Source organism: Lycium barbarum, chromosome 11 (genome assembly GCF_019175385.1).
Source record: "Lycium barbarum isolate Lr01 chromosome 11, ASM1917538v2, whole genome shotgun sequence".
Classification (NCBI taxonomy): domain Eukaryota; kingdom Viridiplantae; phylum Streptophyta; class Magnoliopsida; order Solanales; family Solanaceae; genus Lycium; species Lycium barbarum.
The window spans coordinates 16,678,045-16,704,455 of NC_083347.1; the positions used below are offsets into that span (position 1 = coordinate 16,678,045).

The 26,411-nt window shown below is 35.7% G+C and overlaps 4 protein-coding genes and 2 long non-coding RNA genes across 6 annotated transcripts; 1 reads left to right on the plus strand and 5 right to left on the minus strand.

The window, feature by feature from the left end:
• Window positions 1–9,270: 9,270 nt before the first annotated feature.
• LOC132617217 (uncharacterized) lies at window positions 9,271–9,723 on the minus strand. The gene has a single exon (XM_060332176.1). The coding sequence runs from the start codon at window positions 9,614–9,616 to the stop codon at window positions 9,359–9,361; it is 258 nt and encodes an 85-aa protein (XP_060188159.1). The 5' UTR covers window positions 9,617–9,723; the 3' UTR covers window positions 9,271–9,358.
• A 2,446-nt stretch (window positions 9,724–12,169) lies between these two features.
• On the minus strand, window positions 12,170–12,774 carry LOC132618067 (uncharacterized). Its single transcript, XM_060333122.1, has one exon. The coding sequence runs from the start codon at window positions 12,568–12,570 to the stop codon at window positions 12,301–12,303; it is 270 nt and encodes an 89-aa protein (XP_060189105.1). The 5' UTR covers window positions 12,571–12,774; the 3' UTR covers window positions 12,170–12,300.
• A 147-nt stretch (window positions 12,775–12,921) lies between these two features.
• Window positions 12,922–14,610, minus strand: LOC132618066 (galacturonokinase-like). Its single transcript, XM_060333120.1, has one exon. It carries the CDS (start codon window positions 14,349–14,351, stop codon window positions 13,017–13,019), a length of 1,335 nt encoding a protein of 444 aa, XP_060189103.1. The 5' UTR covers window positions 14,352–14,610; the 3' UTR covers window positions 12,922–13,016.
• A 161-nt stretch (window positions 14,611–14,771) lies between these two features.
• On the plus strand, window positions 14,772–16,407 carry LOC132618068 (uncharacterized). The gene is made up of 3 exons (XR_009573937.1): window positions 14,772–15,143; window positions 15,257–15,295; window positions 15,990–16,407. It is a non-coding gene; the product is annotated as an uncharacterized LOC132618068 (long non-coding RNA).
• Window positions 16,408–16,939: 532 nt separating this feature from the next.
• On the minus strand, window positions 16,940–19,049 carry LOC132618608 (uncharacterized). The gene is made up of 3 exons (XR_009574209.1): window positions 18,244–19,049; window positions 17,498–17,629; window positions 16,940–17,403 (listed from the first exon to the last, which is right to left on the minus strand). It is a non-coding gene; the product is annotated as an uncharacterized LOC132618608 (long non-coding RNA).
• A 1,052-nt stretch (window positions 19,050–20,101) lies between these two features.
• On the minus strand, window positions 20,102–20,630 carry LOC132618607 (uncharacterized). The gene has a single exon (XM_060333640.1). It carries the CDS (start codon window positions 20,507–20,509, stop codon window positions 20,249–20,251), a length of 261 nt encoding a protein of 86 aa, XP_060189623.1. The 5' UTR covers window positions 20,510–20,630; the 3' UTR covers window positions 20,102–20,248.
• Window positions 20,631–26,411: the final 5,781 nt, after the last annotated feature.

Below are 26,411 nucleotides of genomic sequence, written 5' to 3' on the forward strand. Positions count from 1 at the left end.
ATCGAAAGTTTGGATAACGATATCTTAGATGTCTTCCTGTTAAAGCACTTTACCCCGATGATTACCGCCGTATTTCGGCACTACTTCATTCATAAACCCGATACCGGGCACTACGGTCGAAATTCGACAAAGGCAGCAAGGTCATAGTGATCCGAGCCAAAATCATTAATCCTACGAACGGGGACTTTTACATCAAAATTTAGCTAAGGCTGAGATTCAGGTAGCCGAAAAATACCGACCCTAAAAATGGTTGTCGTGAGTCAGAGACATCCGAATTCACAAAGCATAAGATAAGTCCCACGGCCAAAAACTTCATAAAATTCTCGGACAAAATGTACCGAACGAAGAGAAAAGCAGACATTCAGGCACAGTCACAAATAATGACCCCTTAAAAAGGACCGGCAATTCGGGCGGAAGTCATAACAGACATTCAAACAAAGTAAAAGAATCAAGGAAAATACATGTTCTATTTATACGAAGGATTTTACATCGGAGACTCCTACAAAGGCAAAAAATAAAAAGGCTAAGTACAGGCCCTAATCTATCCGGTATGGCTGGATCCGGAGGGTTCGGACACTATCCGCTCAGAGTCGTCGGAGTCAGCCCCGAGGACACCCTTAGCCTCGAGAATCAGGGCCGAAAGATCCGTAAATCCATGCTCGGCTTTCTCAAGAGTGATCCACCGAGACTTTCATTTTTCATATTCAGCAGCAATGGTAGCATAAGCCTCGGCGGCCTCCACGCTCTTCAGAGCCTCTTCCAAATCGACCTCGGCCTGGGCTAACTTTGCCGCCAGAACATCCCGAGCCTCTCCGAGGACATTTTACATTTGGGTGGCCGACTCGAGCTCGGCCTTGAGAGTGTCATTAGCATCAGCTGTCTATTCGAGCTCGGCTCTTAGATCATCACATATATGGGCCTTCTTCTCCGTCTTTTTCTCGAGCACCCTCATGCGCTCTTTGTACCGGGCATTCTCGGATTCGAGCTGCCGATGCCTCTCGGCCATGCTCGTAGAATCGGACTTGACAGAGTCCAGCTCCTCCCGGAGTTGAGCGACAGTGGTTTCAAACTCACCAAGCCTTGAGGATAAATGAGTGTTGTCTCGGCTAAGGACGATCTTGTCCGCTTCGAGACTCCGGTTATATTCAGCCATCTCGGCCAGCTCACCCTTTAATTGACGATTTTCGGCCTTTGTTGCATCGAGCTCGGGTCGGAGGTTGGAAAGGGTAACTGCCTGGTTCAACTCATCCTCCTTCACCCGCAGAAGGTGCAAAAATTTCTCTGTCTCTTGGCTTTAAGCGTCCAGCTGGCCCTTGAGTTCGTCCACCTCTTGCTGGGCATGGACGAAAGCCTCATTGACGAGCACCACACTCTGCAAATGAAGCAAGTTAAAAACTTGAACAAATAAGACTAAAATTCTCGGTGAAATTATGCAAGGATGGCTGATAAACTTACCCGGTTGCCCGCGTGCATACCCTCGTTAATGAGGCACTGCCTGTTATACCCCGTATTTGGTACGTCGAATTATTCGTAAGCTAATCGACATAAGTTAAGGACGGGATTATTTTGGGATATGAAATAAAGTGCTTTTAATCCTCGATTTTAATTAGTGCACGATTTGATATAAAATTTCAATTAGTATAGAAATATTAATGGAGATTAGGTATTAACTAACCATGATTAGATTATTAAGCGGGGATTAAGATTAATTAAGTTAGCTAATTATATAGTTAAGGTGGTCCCCACCCGATTCTTTAGTTTAAAAATATATATATATACAAATCAAAACAACAAAATTGATGAGTCATTAGGGGTGGCACGTGTCCAATGGGGTGACACCATATATATATGTATGTCAAAGACCAATTTGAGCAATTCATTTTCATTTTTGCAAGTTTTAGCTAAGAGAAAGAGGAAGAAAAGCATAGTCATGGCTGCCATGCTCTCGGCCAGCCATGGTCTTTAAAAAAAAAACTTTTTGTTCTTGTTTAGATCAATTCTAAGGTAATTTGCAAGTCCAAGGAGGTGATAGCAACATTAGGTATTGAATTGAGGAGGACGAAATAGTGCAATTGGTGCAAGTGGGTGTAGAATTTGCTCCGATTAAATTAAGGTAAGATTTTCTCATTTTATGGTATAATTGGATTAATGGTGTTGTATGGAAAGATTAAAATTGTATTAGATGAAATTGGAAGTAAGAAATTGCATGAATTCGTTGATATTAGAAGGTGTGGTTGTTATATGAAATTGTTGAGTTGAAAGATTAAAAGTGTGGTTTTATGTTCATATGTTGTTGTTTGTGTTGTTGTCGAGTTGTCGTTGATATGGCTTCTAAGTTTGGAAGAAAGAAGTGTATAACGTATCGTATACAAAGCGTATGTTGGTCTGTTTGGTTTATAATCTTAAATGTTAATGATTTGGATTGGAAAAGGATTAAGAAAGGTTATTAGGTTGTTTGAGTTGTTTATGGGCTGGATTGTAAGGATTTGATATGAATATTTCTATTACTGTCGTTGTTGGTATTGCTGTGATAACAGGAGATTAATTGGAAGTTCGGGTTAGGCGAGTTATATAGGGGAAATGCTGCCTGATTTCCGTTAAGTTCTTAACTAACCAAAATCCTAATCAAGAAAGTATGAACTAAAGAATGATTCCTATAAGTGATTGGTTGTAGATTTATAAGCTAGAAAGTATAGTTTACTAACGATAGCGTTACTTTTATATTAAATAGGCTAAAGGGGCGACGAAGCGAACTTGGTTACGGTTAACCTATAACAGGTATGTAAAGCTAACCCTTCATTATTTTTGGCATGATCTTTATGAAATAAACAGACGACGTGTATATGATTCCAAAGGAGTTCCTATTCTTAGAGCCACTAGGATGGCTAATGTTCTTGATTTCCAGAAGCTATTTCATTATGTCTTGATACGTGTATATGATTCCAGAAGTTCTATTTTGATATAACCCATAGGGACATTCGAAAGGTACTTGATATGACTATTGTCTTGATTTTCAAATGATAGTTCGTTTTGATTATTCTATTGAGTCTCAGATATGACTTAGTTTGTATATGGTTTCTCACTACTCTGCTCGTGCATGCCTCAATATGTCTTTCACCGAGTCCCGGGCCGGGTATGTTATCGTGCACAGTTTCACTGCATTGTTCACCGAGTCCCTCACTAGAGGGTCGGGTACGGTATATATATATATATATATATATATATATATATGATATGATGATATGATGAGATGATGATATGATGATGTGATTATGGCACCAAGGATGGCATATGAAGAATTTATTCACCGAGTCTCATAATGGGCCGGGTATAATATATGATATTGACATGCATGATTTACATCTCATAAGGCAAGTGTAATGGTATCTCTGATTGACATACTTGTCTCCTGTAATCTCTATTTCAGTGATGATCCTCTTTATTGTATTTCATGCTTTATATACTCAGTACATATTTCGTACTGACCCCCTTTCTTGGGGGGCTGCGTTTCATGCCCGCAGGTACAGATAGTCGGTTTGGTGACCCTTCAGCATAGGACTTCTACTCAGCTATCTTGGAGAGCTCCATTGTTCCGGAGCCTAGATTTTTGGTACAGATCTTATGATGTATATATATATATATATATATTTTATCCAGGGGTACGGCGGGGCCCTGTCCCGTTATATTTTGCTATCGATACTCTTAGAGGTCTGTAGACATATGTGTGGGTTGTGTATAAGTTTGTCCAGCTGTGTCTATACGATGTGCTATGGATATTGATATGTTCTGGCAGCCTTGTCGACTTGCGTATGATATTGATATATTGCGGCAGCCTTGTCGGCTTGCGTATCATATTGACATGTAGTGGTAGCCTTGTCGGCTTGCGTATCATATTGTGTTTTGATCAGTTGTGACTCCTCAGGAGACAGGTTATCTGGATATATACGTATGATGGTGTTATGAACTTTTGGGGTTCTTTTGCAAGTTTCCATATTGTTCTTAGATTCAGTTGACTATATCTAACAGGTATGTATACGAGTGTCCAGCTCGGGCACTAGTCATGGCCCACGGGGTCAGGTCGTGACACTGCCAAGGGACCCCGTTCATCTTTCGCTTGTCCGAGTCTGAGACAAGGGGCCTCAGGTAGCTTGCCACGCCCACCGGGCGAGAAAGAAAGCTGCAATCCTCGGGAACGGTGATCGTAGCCGATCTTGTCCTCCTCGGTTCCACGCTTGGGGCTGGAAAGATGCGCACCAAGCTGTCCCTGGCACCAGATTCGGTGGTCCGACTAGCCGCCCTCGTGGCCCGAGGGATCGGGAGATGTCCGAATCCAGCAGCTTCGCCGGTAGCGGGAGGAGTGCCCGAGAACATATCCGACCTTGAAGCCGGAGTTGGAGAACTTGGAGGGACCTCAGCAGCTTCGGCAAAGACAGGGATCTCCGAAGGTGCGGCAGTCCCGTAGTCGGGCAGCGGACCCACATCTGTGGGGACTTCGTCTCCGGGACCGACTCAATTCTTTGACCAGCTTCGACAGCAGCTGCCCCCCCCCCCCCCCCCAGGATCTTCTTGTCCTTTGAAGGGGGGTTTCCTCAGAAGAAGCTTCACCTGAAATATCGACGAATTCAATCGACCTTAGAGGAGTCGGGTAAAGAATTTCTTCCGCACCTGTGTGTAATGCCGGAACCAAGGGTCTTTCCCCGGCTGAAGGAAGGGGTGAAACGGTGATACCCTCCTCCGGGATGGCAACCGCAGAAGGGGTCGTACTGATGCTTCGAACGAGGAGCTCGGGCTCTGCTTCATCCCTTAAAGTCCTAACGACGCTCCTCGCCCGTTTTTTTGGTTTCTGCCCTCTGTCTGAGGGCCTTTTTCTCTTGGCGGCGGCAGCAAGGATACGAGAGGCACCCACTGAATCGAACTCGGGTGTCGACGTTGCTGGTTCTACTGCTGACTCCGGCCTTGGATCCACCGAGCCCTTAGGTAAACCTGAAAATCGAAGGTGTTACAGAAGGGTAGAAGATGCAATGAATACGGATATAAGCCGAGTATTACCGTGGTTCTGGGCGACCCATCGGCCACGTGACAGGTGTCCCCACGTCTGATCGTCATGGACATGTTGGCTGAGGAGAGCAGCAACCCATTCGTGGAGATCCCGGACGACCGGAGAAATCCAACCCACGGCTAACGTAGATAAGAAGGGTAGTGAGAAGGTGGATAAACTAAAGTTCGACAAAACACACAAGCAATTATTAAAAGAATTCAGACTTACGATTATTATTCCACCTTTCCGGAAAAGGCATGTAGTTGTCCGGGATAATGTCCGAGGTTCGCACCCGAACATATCGCTCCAACCAGCCCCTGTCCCTATCTTCGTCCATTTTTGAGAAAAATGGATTCCGGCTACGCTTTGCGAGTTTTATCACGCCACCCCGAAATAACCTCGGGGAATATAAGCGTATCAAGTGGGCCAGCGTGAGCTCCTTCCCGGTATTATTGGCCAACAGCCGGAGGCAGGCCACGACCCTCCAAACAATCGGACCAATCTGTGCCAAGGTTACGTTATAGGTCCGGCACATGTCTAAGATGACCGGGTCGACCGGGGGGTCAAGCTTGAGAGTGAAAGGGTAAGTATAAATGTATAAAAAACCTTCCCGATGGTAGTGAGTAATTCGCTTGGCCCGGGGGCAAACGGGTGTCCCACCTGCAATCATCCCGGACTAAGTCGAGCTTTCCCTCGGTAATGGATGAGGGATATCGTCTCACATCAAACCCTCTATCGGATACCCGAGAAGGTTTTTCGACCTCAAAATCTTTGTTGAAATTAGGTTTAGCCGGTATAATGTCCGAGGCAGTGGGCTCGAAAGTGCTTATTGCCTTAGGTGGAGAAGTTGGCTCGGTTGCTTGAGACGAAACCGAGGGAATATCATGGGAAGTGGTTTTAGTGTTAGCAGACATTTGGAGATTATGAGGAAAGATTTGGCAAAATTCAAAAGAGAAGCTAAAAGGTGAAGTAAGAGAACAGACAGAGAACTCAAAAATGGCAGAAAACGAGAGAAAGAAGCGGCAGCCTACTCAGCAAAAATGGTTAAAGTAGAGAAGTTGGCAGAATCGTTCCTTTTTACGTAATATAGGCAGCGAATCGACAAGAAATGTGAGTTGAAAGGCAAGTGAAGAAGTGAAATGGAGAGGAAGTGAAGAACTGGAAAATAGAGGAATGAATTGAAGAGGTTAAAATGTTCGAATGGGGGGATAAAAGACGTTATATAGGCATGAAATCTGGGCGGTTATAATTCCCAGCCAACCGGGGAGCGCCACGTGTCCCATAATTAATGAGAAACGACTTGAAGCGACGTGCGTTGCGGCGGTTGTCAGAGCTAACCCCCCGGGATGAGACACGTAGTTGACGACAGACGAGACGTGACGCAACTATTCCCGCCAAAATGAGAAGATAAGAACGGGCATTCAGAACCACCGGTTTTTTATTCATCCACTTCCCGTTACTCCGATAAATCTGCGGTCCGGGAAGTGTGGGGACTATCTGTATACGGTAAAAATCGAATATATGTTAGGTCGGTGAGGCCGGTGACCGAGGGTAGAAAGAGATCAACACGGGTATGGAGATTTGCTTTCTAGATAGGAGAAGTGCTCGAATCGAGGAAAGGGAAGAATATTGTTGGTCTCTTAAGTTTGTTCAATCGAGTACTACTCATATATTAGTATACGCCTAAATCTATAGCAAATCTCTGGTCATTATTGCTCCCTTCATATCATATCATATATATCTTTTTTCCGCCAAAAAGATTGAGGCTTAACCACATATCCTATACCCACTCACAAATTTAATTGATTATCCAAATTCGGGGTAAACAGTCGCTATTTTGAACTACTCGGATATTAACAAATCCATTTTTCAGATATAGCCTTTTAATTAATTTAAGTCCGGTCGGTTAACCATTGTTAATGGATTTTAAAGGATGCCTAACACCTTCCCTTTAAATTAGTTGAACCCTTACCTAGATCTTTTGGTTTCGCAGACCTTAAAACGGAGTTAACTTTAGAAAACAACTTTAATGAACTTTAGGTGTCCTAATTCACCATAAATAATTAGGTGGTGACTCCCTAACTTTAATTAACCCCGGAATTACCGAAATGTTGTAAATCATTTTGACTCCGGTTAAAATGGGGTATAACAGTTTCTACTCTTTTTTCATAGAAATTCACCCACACTAATTTCACAAATTCTAATATTATTCGGTTTATATAACAGAAGACTGTGGAACTGAAGGATGACGATCAGCTGGATGGTGTGTGCTCGTGGTTGAAGATTCGATTCTTGGTCGTAGTCACGCTTCAAGAGATAAGTATCAATTTTATGTTTAATTAATATCTTGATTATGTGTTGTCTATATTACATGCAAGTTCGATCCTAACTATTTGCTTTCGCTGCGTATGCCTGTATTCCATCAACTTTGATGTTGTGTTGGTTGAATTCTCAGGGATTTGATGCTTCTGTATATATAGGTAAGTGACTCGACAAAACTAGAGTCTTTTGGTTTTGAATTCTTGTGGTTTTGGAGCAAGGTTTTCTAATATTTCAGTCACTAATAATTTCAGTTACGAGTGTGGCTGTGGATGTACATTTTTGCCCTCACATATAATTTTTCATGAGGAAAATTTAGAGGGTGTAGTTGGTATTTCAAGTATTACTGCTTGAGATTGTACGGAGAGTCGGCTGGTTGAAGTAGTGCAGCACACAGACTTTAGGACTAGTGTTTGGATTATTATTGGAGACGAGAAGAATGATTGTGTGCTGATGTGCTTAATGCCAAATTACTTGAACAATAAAGATCGATGCACATGGATTGGCTTAGATTAATGAAAAGCCCACTTGATGAGTATAACAATGGGAAATTATTTTGAAAATAAAACCACATAAATGTTAGAGTTACTTGCTTCAAAGTATCACGTGAAACTCACACCGTTGAACAATTTAACTTTGTTGTATGTATATTTTTTAAACATATTGAGGCTCGATTCGACGTGACTAATATTCACAATCATCAAATTACGCCACTTGACTTAATAACAAGGTAGACTACCTTCTTTTAATATAATATAGATTATAAAAAAGGTAGCATTAAAAGTCTAATATTCTTCCTAATTAGGATGTAGCTATAGAGGACAATAAAAGGAAACTAAAAAGTAAAAAAAGATCTCCATATTTGGTAAAAAAGGCATAGCAGCAGCCGTACTTGTTTCAAACTTTTAGAGCCCGTTTGGATCGGCTTATAAGTTATTTATAAGCTGTTTTCAATTTTTTTTAGTGTTTGGCTGGTCAGCTTAAAGTCATTTTGTGCTTAAAATAAGTTCAAAAAAATAATTGGGTTCATTTGACTTAGCTTATCTAAAGCAGCTTATAAGTTGTTTCAGCTTATAAGCAAAAAAAAATAAGTTAGACTATTCGAATTTATTTATTTTAGCTTATAGGCATAAGCCCATCCAAACAGGCTCTTAATCAGCTATTAGGCAAAAACTTATGCTTTCATTATATTATTCAAAATTGTGAAGAAGAAGAGCTTGACTCAAAGAATATGGATCGAATTTCAACGGTGGGATCGAATTTTGTGGTCTGTAGCTCCAGTTTTTGAGTACGAACAGTAACTCATTTTTGGGGGTAATTTATCTCCTTTCTTCGCTAGTTTTGATGCTATCTTTTATGTATTGTTGCTCCGTGTTTGGCTTTGTTGTTGTAGCCATTTGGAGAACATTGTTGTAACTCTTGTTGATTATAGTGGAGCTTTTGTTGGCCGGAGGTCCCGTGGATGTTTCCTCTTCACCTTGAAGGGGTTTTACCATGTAAACTTGGTGTCTCTTCCATTCGATTTATTTTTGCTTGCTTTGCTATTTTATTGTTGGTATAGCTGTTGCCTGAATTTCCATTTGTGCTAGTGTTTATTGTCATTCTCTTAGTTCAAATAGTGTGAGAAATTTCAACTTGAGTATTTCTTCTGTTGTTACCTCATCGTGCAATTTAGTTTTGCTTCTTTCTTTCCAACGGTTTTTCCTTTAACTTCCCATTTTGTTTTATATATTCCTGATTTTACAGTAACATCAAGGCACCCAAATTAAGGACGTATCCATTCTTCAAGAAAGATCCCATTTGCTGAATGGCGATGTACGTACTTGGGAGCTTAATCGAGTGTTCAAATTCATATATTTACGGATTTACCTGTAAATTACGAGCGAAATGATGCAAAGTAAAATATACTAGGATTGCATAAATATTTCTGTCCATTAATTTATGTACTAGGCAATTTAGCCTCAAGCTAAAATTACATAAATACAACACTAACTGTAACATTCAATTAGGACCCCAACAGCTCAAGTACATGACTTTCCTCAGAGACTCTTCAGATTGCTTCACTTTACTGTTAGCAGAAACCAAAGAAGAAGATTGAGAAGAGAACTTCTTGGCCTGTAAGTATGACCTCAAGTTGTTCTTGGTGTGCTGATTTATGGCTTTGATGGTGTAATTCCACCTACAAAGTCCTTGATCTTTGAGTGCCTCTGCCACTCCCACGCTTACTGCTGCAAGCCATGCACTGCTTGTTGAACTCATTTTCTAATTTAATCTTGATTTCTTGAAACTCTTGGCTATGTTTATGAAGTTTAAATTTCCTTAAGAAGGCTAGTGCTTTTGTAAGGGACTTGATGCTTCTGAATATATAGGTAAGTGACTCAAGAAAACTAGAGGCTTTTAGCTGTGAATTCTTGTGGTTTTGGGACATGGTTTTCTAAAATTTCAGTTACTAAAGTTTCAGTTACGACTTACGAGTGTGGCTGTGGATGTACACTTCTGCCCTTGCATATATTTTTTTGAGGAAAACTTTGAGGGTGTAGTTGGTATTTCAAGTATAAATGCTTTTGATTGTACGGAGAGTCGGCTGGTTGAAGTAGTGCCGCACACAGAATTTTGGAATTACTGTTTGGATTATTATTGGAGAGTAGAATGATGATGTGTGCTGTTATGCAAAATGCCAAAATACATGAACAATAAAGATGGATGCACACGGATTCACTAGATTAATGAAAGCCCACTTGAGCATAAACAATGGGAAAAGATTTTGAAAATGAAACGACATAAATGTTGGAGTTACTTGCTTCAAAGTATCACGTGAAACTCACATGGTTAAAAAATTTAACTTCGTTGTATGTATATTTTTTAAACATATTCAGGCTTGATCTGACATGGCTTGATCATATTTTAACTTGAGTGATTGATCAGGTTGTTTTGGAAATTAAATTAAAGCTCAACAAACCTAGCTCATTTTATGTATTTTGATATTCTTCCATATGGCTAAATTGGCGAAAATCAAATCTAGTTTTGTTAACTATGTTTTGAGATTTGCTAAATGGCCTAGTTAGATACGTATCATATCCAAAATCATATATATGGAGTATGATCCAATTGAATAACAATTAAGAGTTAGAGGGAGCAATCCAAAGGAGAACACTTTGTTTCAGCTAAACGTAAGGCTGATAAAAAGGCAGGTTTTTGTTAAGGTCATGTTAAGATAGTGATACAGATGTCCAAACTATGCAACAACTTTTTCCAGACGTAGTATTTTGACCCATTTTGCAATTTTACTTTTTCTTCATATACTCTTCTTTATTTGATTTACTATACTTGGTCATTGCAGGTGCTCTTCAATCCTGATTTCACATTAAGGTCACTTGTGTATTTCAAATTTTAAGACCATGTTCATTACTACTCGTCTGGAACTTAATTAGAAGTGATGTAACATATCAAATTATAGAGCATCAAGTCATCGAAGTATCAACAATATTTCATTGTCTCACATATAATTGTTTGTGTGATCTGTTGATGTAAGTAGATTTGTTGGCATTGAAGATGATGTTTGGAGTTTGGGGCTAAGGCTGAACATATAGGGCCTGAAAAAAGTGAAGAAAGATTTGTAGAAAGAGACTTTAGAGGAGCTAAAGAGTGATGAACAGTACCAGGGGTTTTTGGGCTATTGTGGGCTCTCCAGCCTATGGTTTTTTAGTTAATTGTTTTCCGTACATATTTACATTTTATCTATTTTCTTGTTATTTCTTAGAAGCAAGAAATGGACCCCTGGCACTCTTTTTTATTTGTTTAATTGCAGTATAAAGTTTAGGAGCATTGAACCTGGATGGTTCTAAGAAAATATTGTATCTCTTATTGAAATCGCACAACTGCCAAGTAAATTTTATGTACTTTGGATATTGAACCTCTACACCGATTCATTTGCAATCGAAAGAATTGCTCTGTTTTAGATATTCAATTATCATGGAGATTCAAATGCTTTAATATTTTTAAAATAGTCATCTTTTTAACACTAATAGTCCACCACTGTGGCAGGGGGTTAAAGCAAAGATCCAAATCTGTATATTTAAAATTAAAAAGGCAAAAATTATAGAACAGGTTGATATAGTGCCTAAACTTTTCGAGTTACATCAATTGAGTTTGGATAAGCTACCCGTTTCAACATCAAAAATGGGGATTCCAATACATGATACTGTTCAAATTAAGTCCTGCTGCTAGGACAGTAAGCAAAAATATACAGTAAACAGTATAAAGATGCTTTTGACGCAAAAGTTAGTCACCATCTTAAGCATATTACTAAAAGGGACATTAATTTTTAGCTAGCCTAATCCTAAAAAGGTTCTGCATTTCACCTCCCATCTTAGCCAGAGCATCTACCTCCCTGAATAAGTTCATATGCTCCAGCTTTCAAAGTTATTACTTGTTCCGACTTGAGTGATATATTTACTTAGTAACTTTGTACTCACAAAACCTTTTACTGTAAATGTCACTTTATCCCCTTAACCTTTAGGTTATGTGATTGTGGTATAGTTTTGCTCCACTAACTCATCATCAAATATCGTCTGTTTCCCCTCAACTTACTGTTTAGATTAACTTATTCCTGGTTTTACAGTAACATCAAAGCGCCAAATTAGGGACGTGTCCGTTCAAGAAAGAATCCATTTGCTGAATGGCAATTTATGTATTTGGGAGCTTAAACGAGTGTTCCATTGATATATTCACTTGCAAATCCGCCTCAAATTTGTTAAACCAATACGAACTAAATGATGTTGAGCAAAATGGCAATAACAAAATTCACACAGATTCATCGAAGAATTGACTCAAGATATCAGAATTACACTAATATTTCTTTCCATTAATTTATATACTATGTACTAGGCAATTTAGCCTAAAGATAAAGTTACAGTAATAACACTAATATTAACTGTTAGGATTTAATTGGGACCCCAACAGCTCAAGTACATGACTTTCCTTAAAGACTCTTCAGATTGCTTCACTTTCTCCTTCAATTCTTTGTTTGCAGAAACCAAAGAAGAAGACTGAGAAGAGAGTTTCTTGGCCTGTGAATATGACCGTAGATTGTTCTTGGCGTGTTGATGTACGGCTCTGATTGTGTGGTTCCACCTACATATTCCTTGATCTTTTAGTGCTTCTACCACTCCCAAGCTCAGTGCTGTAACCCATGCCCTGCTTGTTGAACTCATTTTTTTTCTAATATGATCTTGATTCTGAAAAATCGTGGCTGTTTTTTATGAAGGTTTAATTTGCTTTAAGAAGGCTAGTGCTTTTGCAAAGACCTGAATGTTGTGTTGGTTGAATTGAATTCGCAGGAATTTGCTGCTTCTGAATATATAGGTAAGTGGCTAAATAAAATTAGAGGCTTTTGGTTTTATTTCCTGTGGTTTGGAGCATGGTTTTCTGAAATTTCAGTTTCTGCCCTTTTTTTTTTTTTTTTTTTTTGGAAACCAATACAATTTATTGATGGAATCCTTCTCCAGCGTCCAAATTAATATACAAGAACTCAATGTGGAAAATGAAATACTAGGGAACCAACATGGTACAACAATACAAATCATCTGAAAAGAATAGATTCAAAAAATGGAATATCGTGGAGCTACAAATATGAACCTGCATACGTTTACTCGTTTAGCTAACTCAAAGTGTTGCTGATCACGCATGCAGAGTCACCTGCATCGCATATCAATACAGCCGGTCCTTGGTTGAGATGGCTTGCCAACTCAGGCTGGAGCTTACAGTACTCGTCCTTGACAAAAGTTGCGGCTTCTTCTGCTCTATCTGCATCTACAAATGCAAGACAGCAACCTCGGAATCCCGCACCACTGAACCGTGCCCCTAGTACACCAGGAGCCTTTAGAAGAACCTCATATAGCTGTATAAGTGGTTCACAACCACATTCATAGTTTTGAATAGAACTTAGACCAGATGCTGTAATAAGCTCTCCGAATTCTTTAAGGTTTCCGGAAGCCCAAGCCTCAAGTCCTTTCTGAACTCTCTCATTTTCAGAGAAATAATGCTCTGCTCGTTTAGCAAGGTTGGGTTCTAATTTGCTCTTATGGGCTTCAAAAACTTCTGGTTTAACGTTTGATAGAACAGGTTCCTCCTCGTCATTCCCCGAAGCTTGCAGCAGAATTTGTGCAGCCTCTTGACACTCCGCAACTCGCCTATTATATCCGGGATTTGTTGTCAATGCCTGTTTCAGACCTGAAAAGGCCAGCAATATCTTGAATGCATTACCTAACTCTCCTTCGTGATTATTTTGCACCTTTGGAGACGGTATCAGTTTGTGATTTATGGTCTTGCAATTCATGCAGGTCAAACAGCCATAGCTTGATAACAATATTGCAGACTGATCCAATATCCCATTTTTCAGACCTAAATATACGTTCTCAATCAGTCTATCATATTCAATATTTTCTGTCGGGCACACTACAAGACCATTCGCACTTTCAAAAGCCAAAAGATATGCTATACCAACAGCGGCAGAAGAGCTGAGACCTGAACTGTCAAGACCTTCAGAACCACAGATAAATCCAGTGATACCCTTTTCCAGGTGATTTCTTCTGCTTTGCAGGGCGTATAATGCTCCTCTAGCATAGTTACCCCATTTACATTCTTCCAGAGGTTTGGATAACTCCATTTGTTCATTTAAACCATTTGTATTGGTCATATGCTTAGGAAGCTGAACTTCATCTACTCTGAACCGGACTTCTCCTTTAAATTGTCCAGATTGCAATGTAACCTGGGTGTCATCAGAGGGAGCAAAACCAAGTAGTATACCCTTATTGATTGTCATAGCTGAAACAGTTCCACCCTGATGATCAATGTGAGCGCCCAATGGACAAATCCTGTAAGGTGAAACAACCACCCTGACCTCCTGAGCATCTCTACCAGACAATTCAGCCACTCTCTTCCGTATGTTATCCAACTCTGATTGAGAAGGCCAATGACCAGAAAAAACACCCATTTTTTTTTTTTTTTTTTTGAAATATCTATTCAAGAATGCCAATCTGATAGCTTTCTTAAAGTGGGTTTTGCTTTATATTTAAGAATAATAATGATGAGGAAGAGAGAGTGAGGTTAAAGATAAGAAATTTGCGGGAATAACTTGTTGTTTGTCGGTTGAAAGGTCGTTTCCCTTTGATTTTGGTTCAATGATTTGATTTGATAATTTTCAGTTTCTGCCCTTGCATATGACTTTTCGTGAGGAAAATTTAGAGGGTGTAGTTGGTATTACAACTTGATAGTGGAGGAGAGTCGGCTAGTTAAAGGAGCATATTGAATTAGAATAGTGTTTGAATTATTGGAGACGAGCAGAATAATGATGTGTTTTGATGTGCCTAGCTAATGCCAAAATACATGAACAATATGATAGATGCACACTGATTGCGTTTAAATTAACGGAAAAGGGCCAAAATTACTCATGAACTTTGAAAAATAGTTCATTCATGCCCTTCGTTATACTTTAGGACCAATTATACCCTTACCGTTATACTTTGGGCCAAATATACCCTTGAGCATAACGGCGTGCCACGTGTCAAAATCTCAGTGGCCAACTTATTTTCCCTCTTTTATTTTTCATCCGGATGCCTACTCCTTCAGATCCGACCCAATTAATTTATTACTCAACCCGTAAAATAACCCAAATAAGCCAAACCTAACCCGTATAACATATCTATAGCCTGCCTCTCTCTCTCTCTCTAAAAAAAAACGCAGATCATCTTCAACCTCTTCAAATGGAAGCTGCAATTATGATTTAGTGGGTTTTATTGTTACCCTTTTGCTTGGTGATTTAGTGGTTTTTCTGCATACCCTTTTGCTTATTTTGTGATTTGGATTTTGAGTTTTCATATTTTTTATTTTGGGATGCAGATCGTCTTCAGATGGGTGAAGTAGTTTCCACTATTCCAAGTAGGTTCTCTTCTTTATTTCCTTTTTTTTTTTGTTTCAATATTTTAGTGAAGTGAATAATTACTTGTGTGTTGAAAAACAAAATGATTACTTGTGTCACTCTTCCTCTAGATTTATTTGTTCCCTTTGTTAAATCTTACCAAATTTTCAAACTAAATCAAATATACCTATTCTACTTCAAAAGAAATAAGATGTTCAAATTGACATAGAGTTAGTATAACTGGCAATTTTTCGTATACCAATGGCCATAGATCTGTCTTTAAATCTGTTTTTTAAATCTGTTTTTTTATCTGTTTTTAAATCTGTTTTTTAAATCTGTTTTTTTTAAATCTGTTTTTTAAATCTATTTTTTTTATCTGTTTTTAAATCTGTTTTTTTTAAATCTGTTTTTTAAATCTAATTTTTTTTAAATCTGTTTTTTTATCTGTTTTTAAATCTGTTTTGTATCTGTTTTTTAAATCTATTTTTTTTAAATCTGTTTTTTTATCTGTTTTTAAATCTGTTTTGTATCTGTTTTTAAATTTGTTTTGTAAATCTGTTTTGTATCTGTTTTTAAATCTGTTTTGTAAATCTGTTTGTTTTTTTAAATCTGTTTTTTAAATCTATTTTTTTTTTATCTTTTTTGTAGATCTGTTTTTTTTTTTAAATCTGTGTAAATATTGAGCATTATTTTTTTTTTAAATCTGATTTTCAGTGAAGCCTTACAATGTCCGAAATTAGTTGTAATTCAACGAAGAAGTGTCACTGTGGTGAAATTGCAGTTACTACCAGTCTCATTAACAAGCTTAACTTGGCAAGGGAATGATGCAGTTACTACCAGCCAGTTGGAGGCTACAGCTCAAGAGAGGATTGGGAAGTTGAATCCAAGAAGCGGACCTAACAATTGATTTAGCTTTATGAAATGTTATTGTTTTTTGTGAATTATGGTGATGTATTTACTGCTTAAGACAGTACTCTTAATTTGCTAATTATGTAATGGTCAAACTAAATGGATGTCACATTATGACTTGGGATGTATTAGTTTTTGGGGTTATAGTGTGGCATCCATACAACTATTGGCTTATTTTGTGCTGTGGTTGACAGTTTCTATAGCATATTTATGGTGTTTGAAATGTCCAGTTGTTTTGTCGAATTGGATTATGTTTAGTTTGACTGAAATGTGTATGAAGTGTAGTGAATTGAGATGTGCAAAACTGTGTTGAAATGTACATCATATAAGTTTGCAGCTAAATACAACCTTCATTTCACCATAAAACTATATAATTGACAAGAAGCGTAGGACTTAGTGTTCACTAAAAACTGAATTGTCTTTGATATTTTCTAAGTAGGTGATTTTCTTTTCCAGTTTGGGACATTCGAGTCAAGGAAACATGGCAGTATCAGTACTTCTGAAAAGATCAAATGCTCTTTGAGACTGCTGCAGAAATGATGAATTTCAAACCAATCATTTTAGCATGGACTTTACTATACCAATACCATTCACTCTTTATCAAGTCCAACAATCAGCAAATATGTTCTAAGTACCTGCAAACATTTTAGAATCTAATATAAATGAAAAAATGGACTAACTAGCTTACATATCAAGACTATACCTTTGTTACACAGAAAGATTAATAGCCCCATGTGTCCAACAAAGAGAAAATGGATTTCTTATTAGCAACACTAAATTAGCAAGTTTACACATACAATAACAACAACAAACTAGCTTACATATCAAGACTTCAACTCCTAAACAAACACTTCTACTCCTACACATCGTCATCTACCAAAACAAGCCTTTCACTTCTATTACTAGACCAAGCATAATTCATTCCAAATTAGCGACAAAAAAATCCAACTAATACGGACAATGAAATCATAAACATCTTCAACTTCAACATCTTCTCTTCCAATTCCCTTGATTTTCTCACTTGAGAGTTATTTATAGCCTCCAAGTTATGCACCTTTTTCTTCAAGTTGTCTCTTTCGAGCTTAACCGCATTCAACGACTCTCTTAAATTGTTCATCTTCGTCGTAGCCACTTCCAATTTACCCTTCAAATCACTTATTTCCAATAAAGCATTGTCTAGAAAATTATCTTGCCACTCCCAAAAACCACAATTTTCAGCCTGTCCAAACCAATAAAATACGAAAAAATGATCAACACTTTAATGAAACAACAAAAATAAGACTCTGGACAAATAATTCAATAATAACACTTACCTTAAGTTTAGGAGACTTATAGAATATCCTACCAGGATTTGAAGGTGTTTTCGAATTGAAACAACGAGCAATTTCACCACAGTGACACTTTTTCGTTGAATTACAACTAATTTCGGACATTGTAAGACTTCACTGAAAATCAGGTTTAAAAAAAAATAATGCTCAATATTTACACAGATTTAAAAAAAAAACAGATCTACAAAAAAGATAAAAAAAATAGATTTTAAAAACAGATTTAAAAAAACAAACAGATTTACAAAACAGATTTAAAAACAGATACAAAACAGATTTAAAAAAACAGATTTACAAAACAGATTTAAAAACAGATAAAAAAAATAGATTTAAAAAAATAGATTTAAAAAACAGATTTAAAAACAGATAAAAAAACAGATTTAAAAATAGATAAAAAAAAAACAGATTTAAAAAACAGATTTAAAAAAAACAGATTTAAAAAACAGATTTAAAAACAGATAAAAAAACAGATTTAAAGACAGATCTATGGTCATTGGTATACGAAAAATTGCCAGTTATACTAACTCTATGTCAATTTGAACATCTTATTTCTTTTTAAGTAGAATAGGTATATTTGGTTTAGTTTGAAAATTTGGTAAGATTTAACAAAGGGAACAAATAAATCTAGAGGAAGAGTGACACAAGTAATCATTTTGTTTTTCAACACACAAGTAATTATTCACTTCACTAAAATATTGAAACAACAAAAAAAAAAAAAAAAAAAAAAAACCTACTTGGAATAGTGGAAACTACTTCACCCATCTGAAGACGATCTGCATCCCAAAACAAAAAATATGAAAACTCAAAATCCAAATCACAAAATAAGCAAAAGGGTATGCAGAAAAACCACTAAATCACCAAGCAAAAAGGTAACAATAAAACCCACTAAATCACAATTGCAGCTTCCATTTGAAGAGGTTGAAGATGATCTGCGTTTTTTTTTTTTAGAGAGAGAGAGAGGCAGGCTATAGATATGTTATACGGGTTAGGTTTGGCTTATTTGGGTTATTTTACGGGTTGGGTAATAAATTAATTGGGTCGGATCTGAAGGAGTAGGCATCCGGATGAAAAATAAAAGAGGGAAAATAAGTTGGCCACTGAGATTTTGACACGTGGCACGCCGTTATACTCAAGGGTATATTTGGCCCAAAGTATAACGGTAAGGGTATAATTGGCCCTAAAGCATAACGAAGGGCATGGATGAACTATTTTTCAAAGTTCAGGGGTAATTTTGGCCCTTTTCCGTTAAATTAAAGAAAACCCACTAGAGCCTAAACCAAGGGAGAAATCTTGAAAATGAAACCACATAAATTTTGGAGTTACCTGTTTCAAAGCACGGTTGAAAAACGTAACGTTGTTATATGTATACTCCCCGTCTCGAATTATTTATCATTTTTTTTATTTTACATGTCTTTTAAAAAATATTAATTATAAGAGATATTTGACTAACTTTACCTTTATTTATGTTTAAGTTATAATTTCTCTTCATTAAATGTTTATTACCTTTATGTGTCAGCTCTCATTAATGACAAAATTATTTTAAGGTAATATGGGAAAAAAATTAATTATGCCTTGAATTTCTAAAATAACAAATAATTTGAGACGAATGGAGTGTATTTAAAAATTATTCAGGCTCGATCCGACCTGGCGTGATCATATTTTGACCTGGCGTGATCATATTTTAACTCGAGTAATTGATTAGGTTGTTTTGGAAATCAAGACCAGCTTGACTCTGGTTAAAATTCCAGCTCATTTCATGTGATTAATACTTTAAAAATAAAGTTCATCCCTTTAGACAAAATGCTAAGTGAATTAGTAATTAGAATTCAAATTTATATGTTCTTAGAGAAATATATTTATTTTCCTCAATCTTTTGTCAGATGGGTAAGCGTATCCAAAATAGTTACTATTAGTCTTGGCCACTTCATTCATTTGCCTTCGTGGTTTGATTTGCATGATCAGTTTCTTTCCCATAATAATTCAAGTTACTAAATTAACGTTAGATTATATTTCATGATTTTTTTTTAATTTATTTTATTACATAGGGAGTAGGGAAAAGAAAAATGGGAAAGGAGATTACAATGTTGGGTATGCTAGCTACAAATATATGATGCGAACAATTTTGATATCCTGGCAGAATTGGCAAAAATTATGTCTAATTCTGTTAACTATATTTTGATATCTGCTAAATCGCCTAGTTAGATACGTAACATATTCAAAATCATATCAAAGGAGTAGGATCCAATTTAATGAAATTGGAGCATTAGAGGGAACATCCAAAAGGAGAAGGCGTTGTTTCAGCTAAACGCAAGGCTGATGAAACGGGACCTTAATTAAAAGGCAATTTTTTTTGTACTGTCTTAACACAGATGCGTGCTTCACCTATATGTCCAAAAGAAACAACAATTTTTTTCAGACGTACCCATTTTCTGATTTTACTCTTTCTTCCTATAGTCTTTATTTGATTTGCTACACTTAATCGTTGGAGATGCTCTTCATCGGTTTCACACCAGGGTCATTTGTGTATTTCAGATTTTAAAACCATTCATTATTACTTGCAAGCATGCTGTAACTTGGAAGTGATGCAACATGTCATGGGAATATCAGCAATATTTATATTTTCACATATAATTGTTCGAAAGATTTCGGAAAACATTCTTATCGTTGAAATGGCATGCCATTAAGTATTTACTATTTACAATCATAGCCTAATACATTTCTATCTCCTTCTTCAGGTCTTCAGTTTGGACCCCAACAGCTCAAGTACATAACTGTCCTCAAAGACTCTTCAGATTGTTTTGCCTTGTCGCTCCTTGCAACAAGTGAAGAAGAAGAAGAAGAAAGTTTCTTAGCTTGAGAGTAAGATCTGATGTTATTCTTTGTGTGTTGTGCCAAAGACCTCAATGGGTAATTCCATCTACACAATCCAACTTGATCTTTTAAGGCTTCAACTGCTCCAACACTGGCTGCAACTATCCACGCTCTCCTGCTTGAACTCATTTTGATTTTCTTGTAAACTTTTAACTCTCTTTTCTGCTTTGGTTTTGATATATGTATTGATCGTCTGATCTTTTGATTGCTAGTAGATATGATGATTTGGAATATGATGTTTGGAGTTTGGGGCTAATGCTGAATATATAGGCAGTGATGAAATGAAGCAAGGAGTTAACGGGATGAAGACTCTAGAGAGTGAAAAACCAGTGGTTTTACGTCTACCGTGTGCTCCAAAGCCCATGGTTTTAGTGTTACTAGTTAAGCGTATTGCACGTGTATACCAAATTTGGTAATATGCAATATTATAAAATAATAATAACATTATTTATTAGAACAAAACTTTCATATGGTAACTTATTTGTCGAGATCAAATGTTTGGGTACAGCTGAACCTATGAAAATGAATGATCAAAATTTTTATTCCGGAAGAAAAAGATGTTTTCTTAGTAGTGTTGTTTTCTACTCTAGTCACCATAATAGTTTATAGTGGAACACAATCAACTCAGTTGGTATCAACTTTTCTCATTTAGTTAAAATTCACTTCTTAGTTTATCATTTGCATTATTGTGTGTGCGTATTATTGTTATCTGTTAACGATAAAACTCAATGCAACAAAGTAATGTTCGGCTATGATTGAAATTTTTTGATATTTGGGAAACAATAATTTAAATGTGAAGATGAGGAACAACGACTATGATTGAAAATGTTTCTCGTTTTAAAATTTATATCTTGTCGTTAAGAAATTGTAGCCTTCTTCTATTTACTGTCGCATACATATCAAGAAGTTGTTGGCAAATAAAAATAGTATTTTATAGAAGTAGTAAGGAAATTTGATCAACATATATCTTCCTTAGAATAGCTAATACTGTTGGGATCGAAATAACAGAGCGTCATGCGAAAGCTTACAATTGCAAGTCTTGAATGACGATAAATTAGACAACAACGAAAATATACTAAAAGGATATAATATTATAATATAATTTGATCGAGTGACCTACATATCGAAAAACTAATATAAAAAACTATAAAAATTGTAGAGAGAAAATCTCCTCCTAAACAAACTCTTTAATGACTACATTATGGATGCTATTGTTCTAGTTGTGGGAAGGAGGTCTTCAATTTATAATGTCCAAAACTTTTCCTCTAAGACAAGGAATAGCCAACTATGGAAGAGAATTATATTTTCCTTTAAAGAAAAATAAAATGATTATGGTTATACTTTGACTTTCCTTTAAGAGAAAAGTAAAACTCAAATATGATAAGAAAATCAGGGCAAAACCCTAATAAGTACCTGATTATCAATTTCATGGTGTACGCCTGCAAAATGCAGTAATTATTTGTGATGGAGAAACTTTATAAACAAATATACACATAATTATATATATATATAATTATGTGTAGGTGATTTTTATTTACCTTGATGATCTACTTGGCTTTATAGCAATATTGACATATATATCAAATATTTCTAATATTGCAATTAATTTCTGTTTGTTTCCTATCAAATTTATTATATGATGATGTTGTTAATTGCGAACACTGATGACAAATAACTTTTCTGGGACTACCTGCTATTTCGTGTATGTATTTGTCATGATTTGCCATGTTTAATTTTTCTACACTAGATGAAACATATTATTCCATGATCCAGATATCATATACAGTGTTTTCTTGCCCTGCATAAATAAAATGATGTAACCCATTGATAAAATTAAAAGTGTTCAAAACTCAAAAGGACAAAAAGTAATAGTTATTAGTCTTTGTAGTTTGGGTGACCTCTTGTTTAAATTAAAAAGTACCCTACTTCATATTAAAAATTGTTAAAAATAATAGTTATTACATAAATTTATGAAAATAGCGATCACTTAATTTGATGATCCAAAAACTTGAATTTGATGGAAGACTTGCTGGTGTATATCAAAATTGAATATTAAAATTTAATATCAAAATAAATACTGAATAAGAACTATAATATTGTTAAAATTCTTTCCTATTACTCTAAACTTTAAAGATAATGTATATTTTCATCAAAAGCATACGATAATACTGCAAAAGTAAACATGATGAAAATACTTTAATTTAGATAAACGTGAATATGAATTATGGATTGTCTGAAACTTTTTCCTTTTACTTTAATGCTTAAAAAATAATGTACATGGAAAAAAATATAAATAAATACTATTGCAAAAGTAAACATGAGGAAAACGTCTTAAATTTTTACACCATTTACATATCTTTTTAGATGATCTAAAATGGTAAAAGGAAATAGGATGATCCATATATGTTTGTTTCTCTTCGAGATTGGAAAAAAGCTAGACCTCGAATCATGCAAATAATCCACTTAGTTTGGAGGATTTCTGTGTGCAAATCTGAACCCTCTCAAATTCTTTTTTAATATTGATTGTTGTATTAATTAATTGGTTGTAAGTTAGTTTTTCACTTAACACCCCAAGCAACGGTTGAAAGTCATATTGAAAGTAGAATAGGTACTTTTATTGATGACTAATCTGATTACACCCGTTCGATTAAATTTGGTAATTTATTTATTATTTAATTAGTAAGGCATTTAAGTTAGAAGGAAAAAGGTCTTCAAATTACTAAGAAAGGTATATTAGTAATTTGACTTTTAAGTTTAGGAGTTCATGCTCTTAATATAATATAGATTTTATCCTTGAGAAACAAGGAGACTACACATATATTGGAAAAAAAGGAGACTATACACATATTTTACAGATTTATTCACTGCTTCTGATATTTTAGAAGACGGCAGAGATGGCCACTAAGCCCGTTAACCGGTCTGAACCGGACCGGACCGGCAACCGGTTAGAAAACCCGATCAGAAAACCAGAACCGGCCACTGGTTGCCGGTTAACCAATTCCAAAATTGGAAACCGGAACCGGCCGATTCTATACTTAAAAAAAAAAACTTTTTTTTGTTTTTGTTTTTTGTATTGTATATGTATACTATATTATTTCTTAGTATATTGTAGGTATATATATATATATATTAAGTTATATGCTTAAGTTATACTAGATATACCTAAAATATACTAAGAATATACTATATATACTTATATATATATATATATATATATATATATATATATATATATATATATATGTTTAAGTTATATGTATTATAACTTAAGTTATTTATAACTTAACTTTTTTCTAAATTTATAGATTCCTACTTTATAACTTAAGTATATTTATATTATAAGTATATTATTAGTATATTTTAGTTATTTTCCAAGTATATAACTTTCTATTTTTTAATTTAAGTAGATGTATATTATAAGTATATTCTTAGTATATTTTAGGTATATTCCTAACTTAATATAAGTAAAAATATGAACACAAGTAAATAGGAGAAAGCTCAATGAGCCATATATTTTATTCATTCATGGATAACATTTATTTGCAAGTTGTAGTTTTTTTAACTTACGAATAATACATTAGTTGTAAAAAGTAGTAGATTAATAAAATAAAAAAGTGTCAATCATTCGGCTAATATCCGCCATATCATATTCGGTCAATGAGATATCTTCAAAGTCTTCCATTTGGTCTATTCCACTTGCTATCAAATCTTCAATCTCTTCCTCTTTGCCTTCCACCGCTTCTGAGTTTTGGTTGCGTCGCTCCAATCTAATCCAATCGCAAATGCAAACTAGTACTTGCAAGCTAAATCCGGATAATGAGTCCTATGGTCTCCAATTGTTGTCTTCCTTGGCTAAATGCACTTTCCAAAGCCACGGTTGATATTTGAATCGTAAGGATATCTCGAGCTATTCTTGAAAGTATCAGATGGCTCATCTTGTATTTCTTTCACCATGCTAAGACGTCCAAATCATCTAGTTGGTTGATATCCACATTTGGTTGCATCAAATAAAGGTGATATTAATCAAAGTTTGCATTATTAGAAGGAGTTGGTTGTGAATGTAAAACTTTTAAATTCGACAAACCCTTTAAGCCATTTTTGCTACTTTGAGAAGTAGTAGGGCGTGGAGCAACTGGTATAACACTTTCTTCCCAAGTAGAATAATGACTAAAATATTTTCTAAACTCGGAATCAATCGAAAGCTCGGCGTCATGTAAAGATTGTTCAACTTCCTCGTCAATTTCTAAATAGCTATAAATTTGACCAACCAATGCTCTAGTATAAGACATTTTAAAACAAGGATTTAAAAGAGAATCCAATATAAATAAAGTTGGGATGGGAAAAAAATACTTCTTAAATTTTGTTGTCATAGTAAAAATAGCCGCTTGATAACCGGATTTATCTTTATACTCATATGAAACTCTAGCTACTTCCGCTAAGTAGGCTAAAATTTCGATTACCGTGGGATAAAATTGTCTAGAAAAAGCAAAAGTTGCATTATAAATTTTTTGTAATAGTTCAATACATTCCTTAACATCTTCCCAATCAGTAATATTTAACCAATCATCACTATCCGTATTAAAATGATTGTGAATTTGTCGTATAGGAATCCTATAATCATATGCTTGTTGTAACATAATGTAAGTGTAGTCCACCTAGTGTCAACTTCTACTTGAATTTCCTAGGTCTAAGGCCATTTTGCACACAAGAATTCTTAAAATCTCTCATTTTTTGCTTATTAGCATTACAAAAAAGAAAAACAACCTCATTTCTAACTTTTTAAATAGAATCTTCAAAATAGTCAAGACTATCTCTAACAATCAAGCTTAAAATGTGACAACTATATCTCACATGAAAAATATTTTAGCGGAGGATTTAATTCCCTTTTTAAAAGACCAACCGCTTTTGTATTACTAGAAGCATTATCTAAAGAAATACAAAATGTTTTTCTATAAATGTTAAAAAATTTCATAATAGTTGTCATTGAATCCGCTAAAAAATTTCCGTCATGACGACCTTTTCCTTCATCATATAAAAAAGCTATAATTCTTTTTTGCATCACCCAATTATCATCAACCCAAGGACATGTAATAGCAAAAAAAATCTAACTTGTTAAGACTAAGACCCAAATCGGAGGTAAGAGAAACACTACAATTTAAAGAATTAAATACATGGCGCAAATACAATCTATATTTTTTATATAAATCTATAATATTCGCTCTACAAGTACTTCTACGAATACCCTCAAATAACGGATTATAACAACGTTGAATATAAGTAACAAACCCCAAACCCGAAGGAAAGGAAAATGGTAGAGCATCAAAAGCAACTATTTTAGCTATTTATACACGCTCTTTTTTCTTGTCATAGCTAAAATTTCTACCGGTTCGTAGGTCTATTGTTTGTTGAATACCCCCTACATTTGAACCCGTTTTCTCTCCTCAAACATAGTGAACTCGTTCCACCATCCTTACTAGTTTGTTACCTAAAAGCAAATTTTTGTTTACGTAAATTACATGTGGTTGTTTGTCTTTCCTTATCATTAGTCATAAATTTCCAAATTCTAGCAGTAGGCCTACGAGTTCTTAACGGTTTGTCTTGTATATGTGATTGGGCAGGACCTGTATCTCCTATGGAATTTTCGGGGCTTGTGTTTCATCATCATCAATTTCATTAAAAGTGCCGGAATAGTGTTGTTGCATTACCTCATGATCTAGAAGTGGATTATTTCCACCAATATCAATACCTAAATTAGGCGTTTCGTTCACAAATGTTTCCTCATTAAACCCACCCCTGACAATACCACTACTACCGTCACCATGTCTCAATCTCTTCGACATTATTAAATAGAATTAATTTAAATCACACTCAAATAAATCACAAGAAAATAAATTGCAACAAATTAAATTGCGTAAATTAAATAGCGGAAAATAAAGATAGAGTTGGAACGAAGGTACCAAATTGCCGGACTAATTTTCACCAAAGTGAAGGCGACTAGAATTGCAAATCCACCAAAGCTTTGGAGCTACTT

Excerpts from the sequence above, each read along its gene's own strand:
- LOC132617217 (XM_060332176.1), bottom strand. The coding sequence starts at position 9,616 with ATGAGTTCAACAAGCAGTGCATGGCTTGCAGCAGTAAGCGTGGGAGTG.
- LOC132618067 (XM_060333122.1), bottom strand. The coding sequence starts at position 12,570 with ATGAGTTCAACAAGCAGGGCATGGGTTACAGCACTGAGCTTGGGAGTG.
- LOC132618066 (XM_060333120.1), bottom strand. The coding sequence starts at position 14,351 with ATGGGTGTTTTTTCTGGTCATTGGCCTTCTCAATCAGAGTTGGATAAC.
- LOC132618607 (XM_060333640.1), bottom strand. The coding sequence starts at position 20,509 with ATGAGTTCAAGCAGGAGAGCGTGGATAGTTGCAGCCAGTGTTGGAGCA.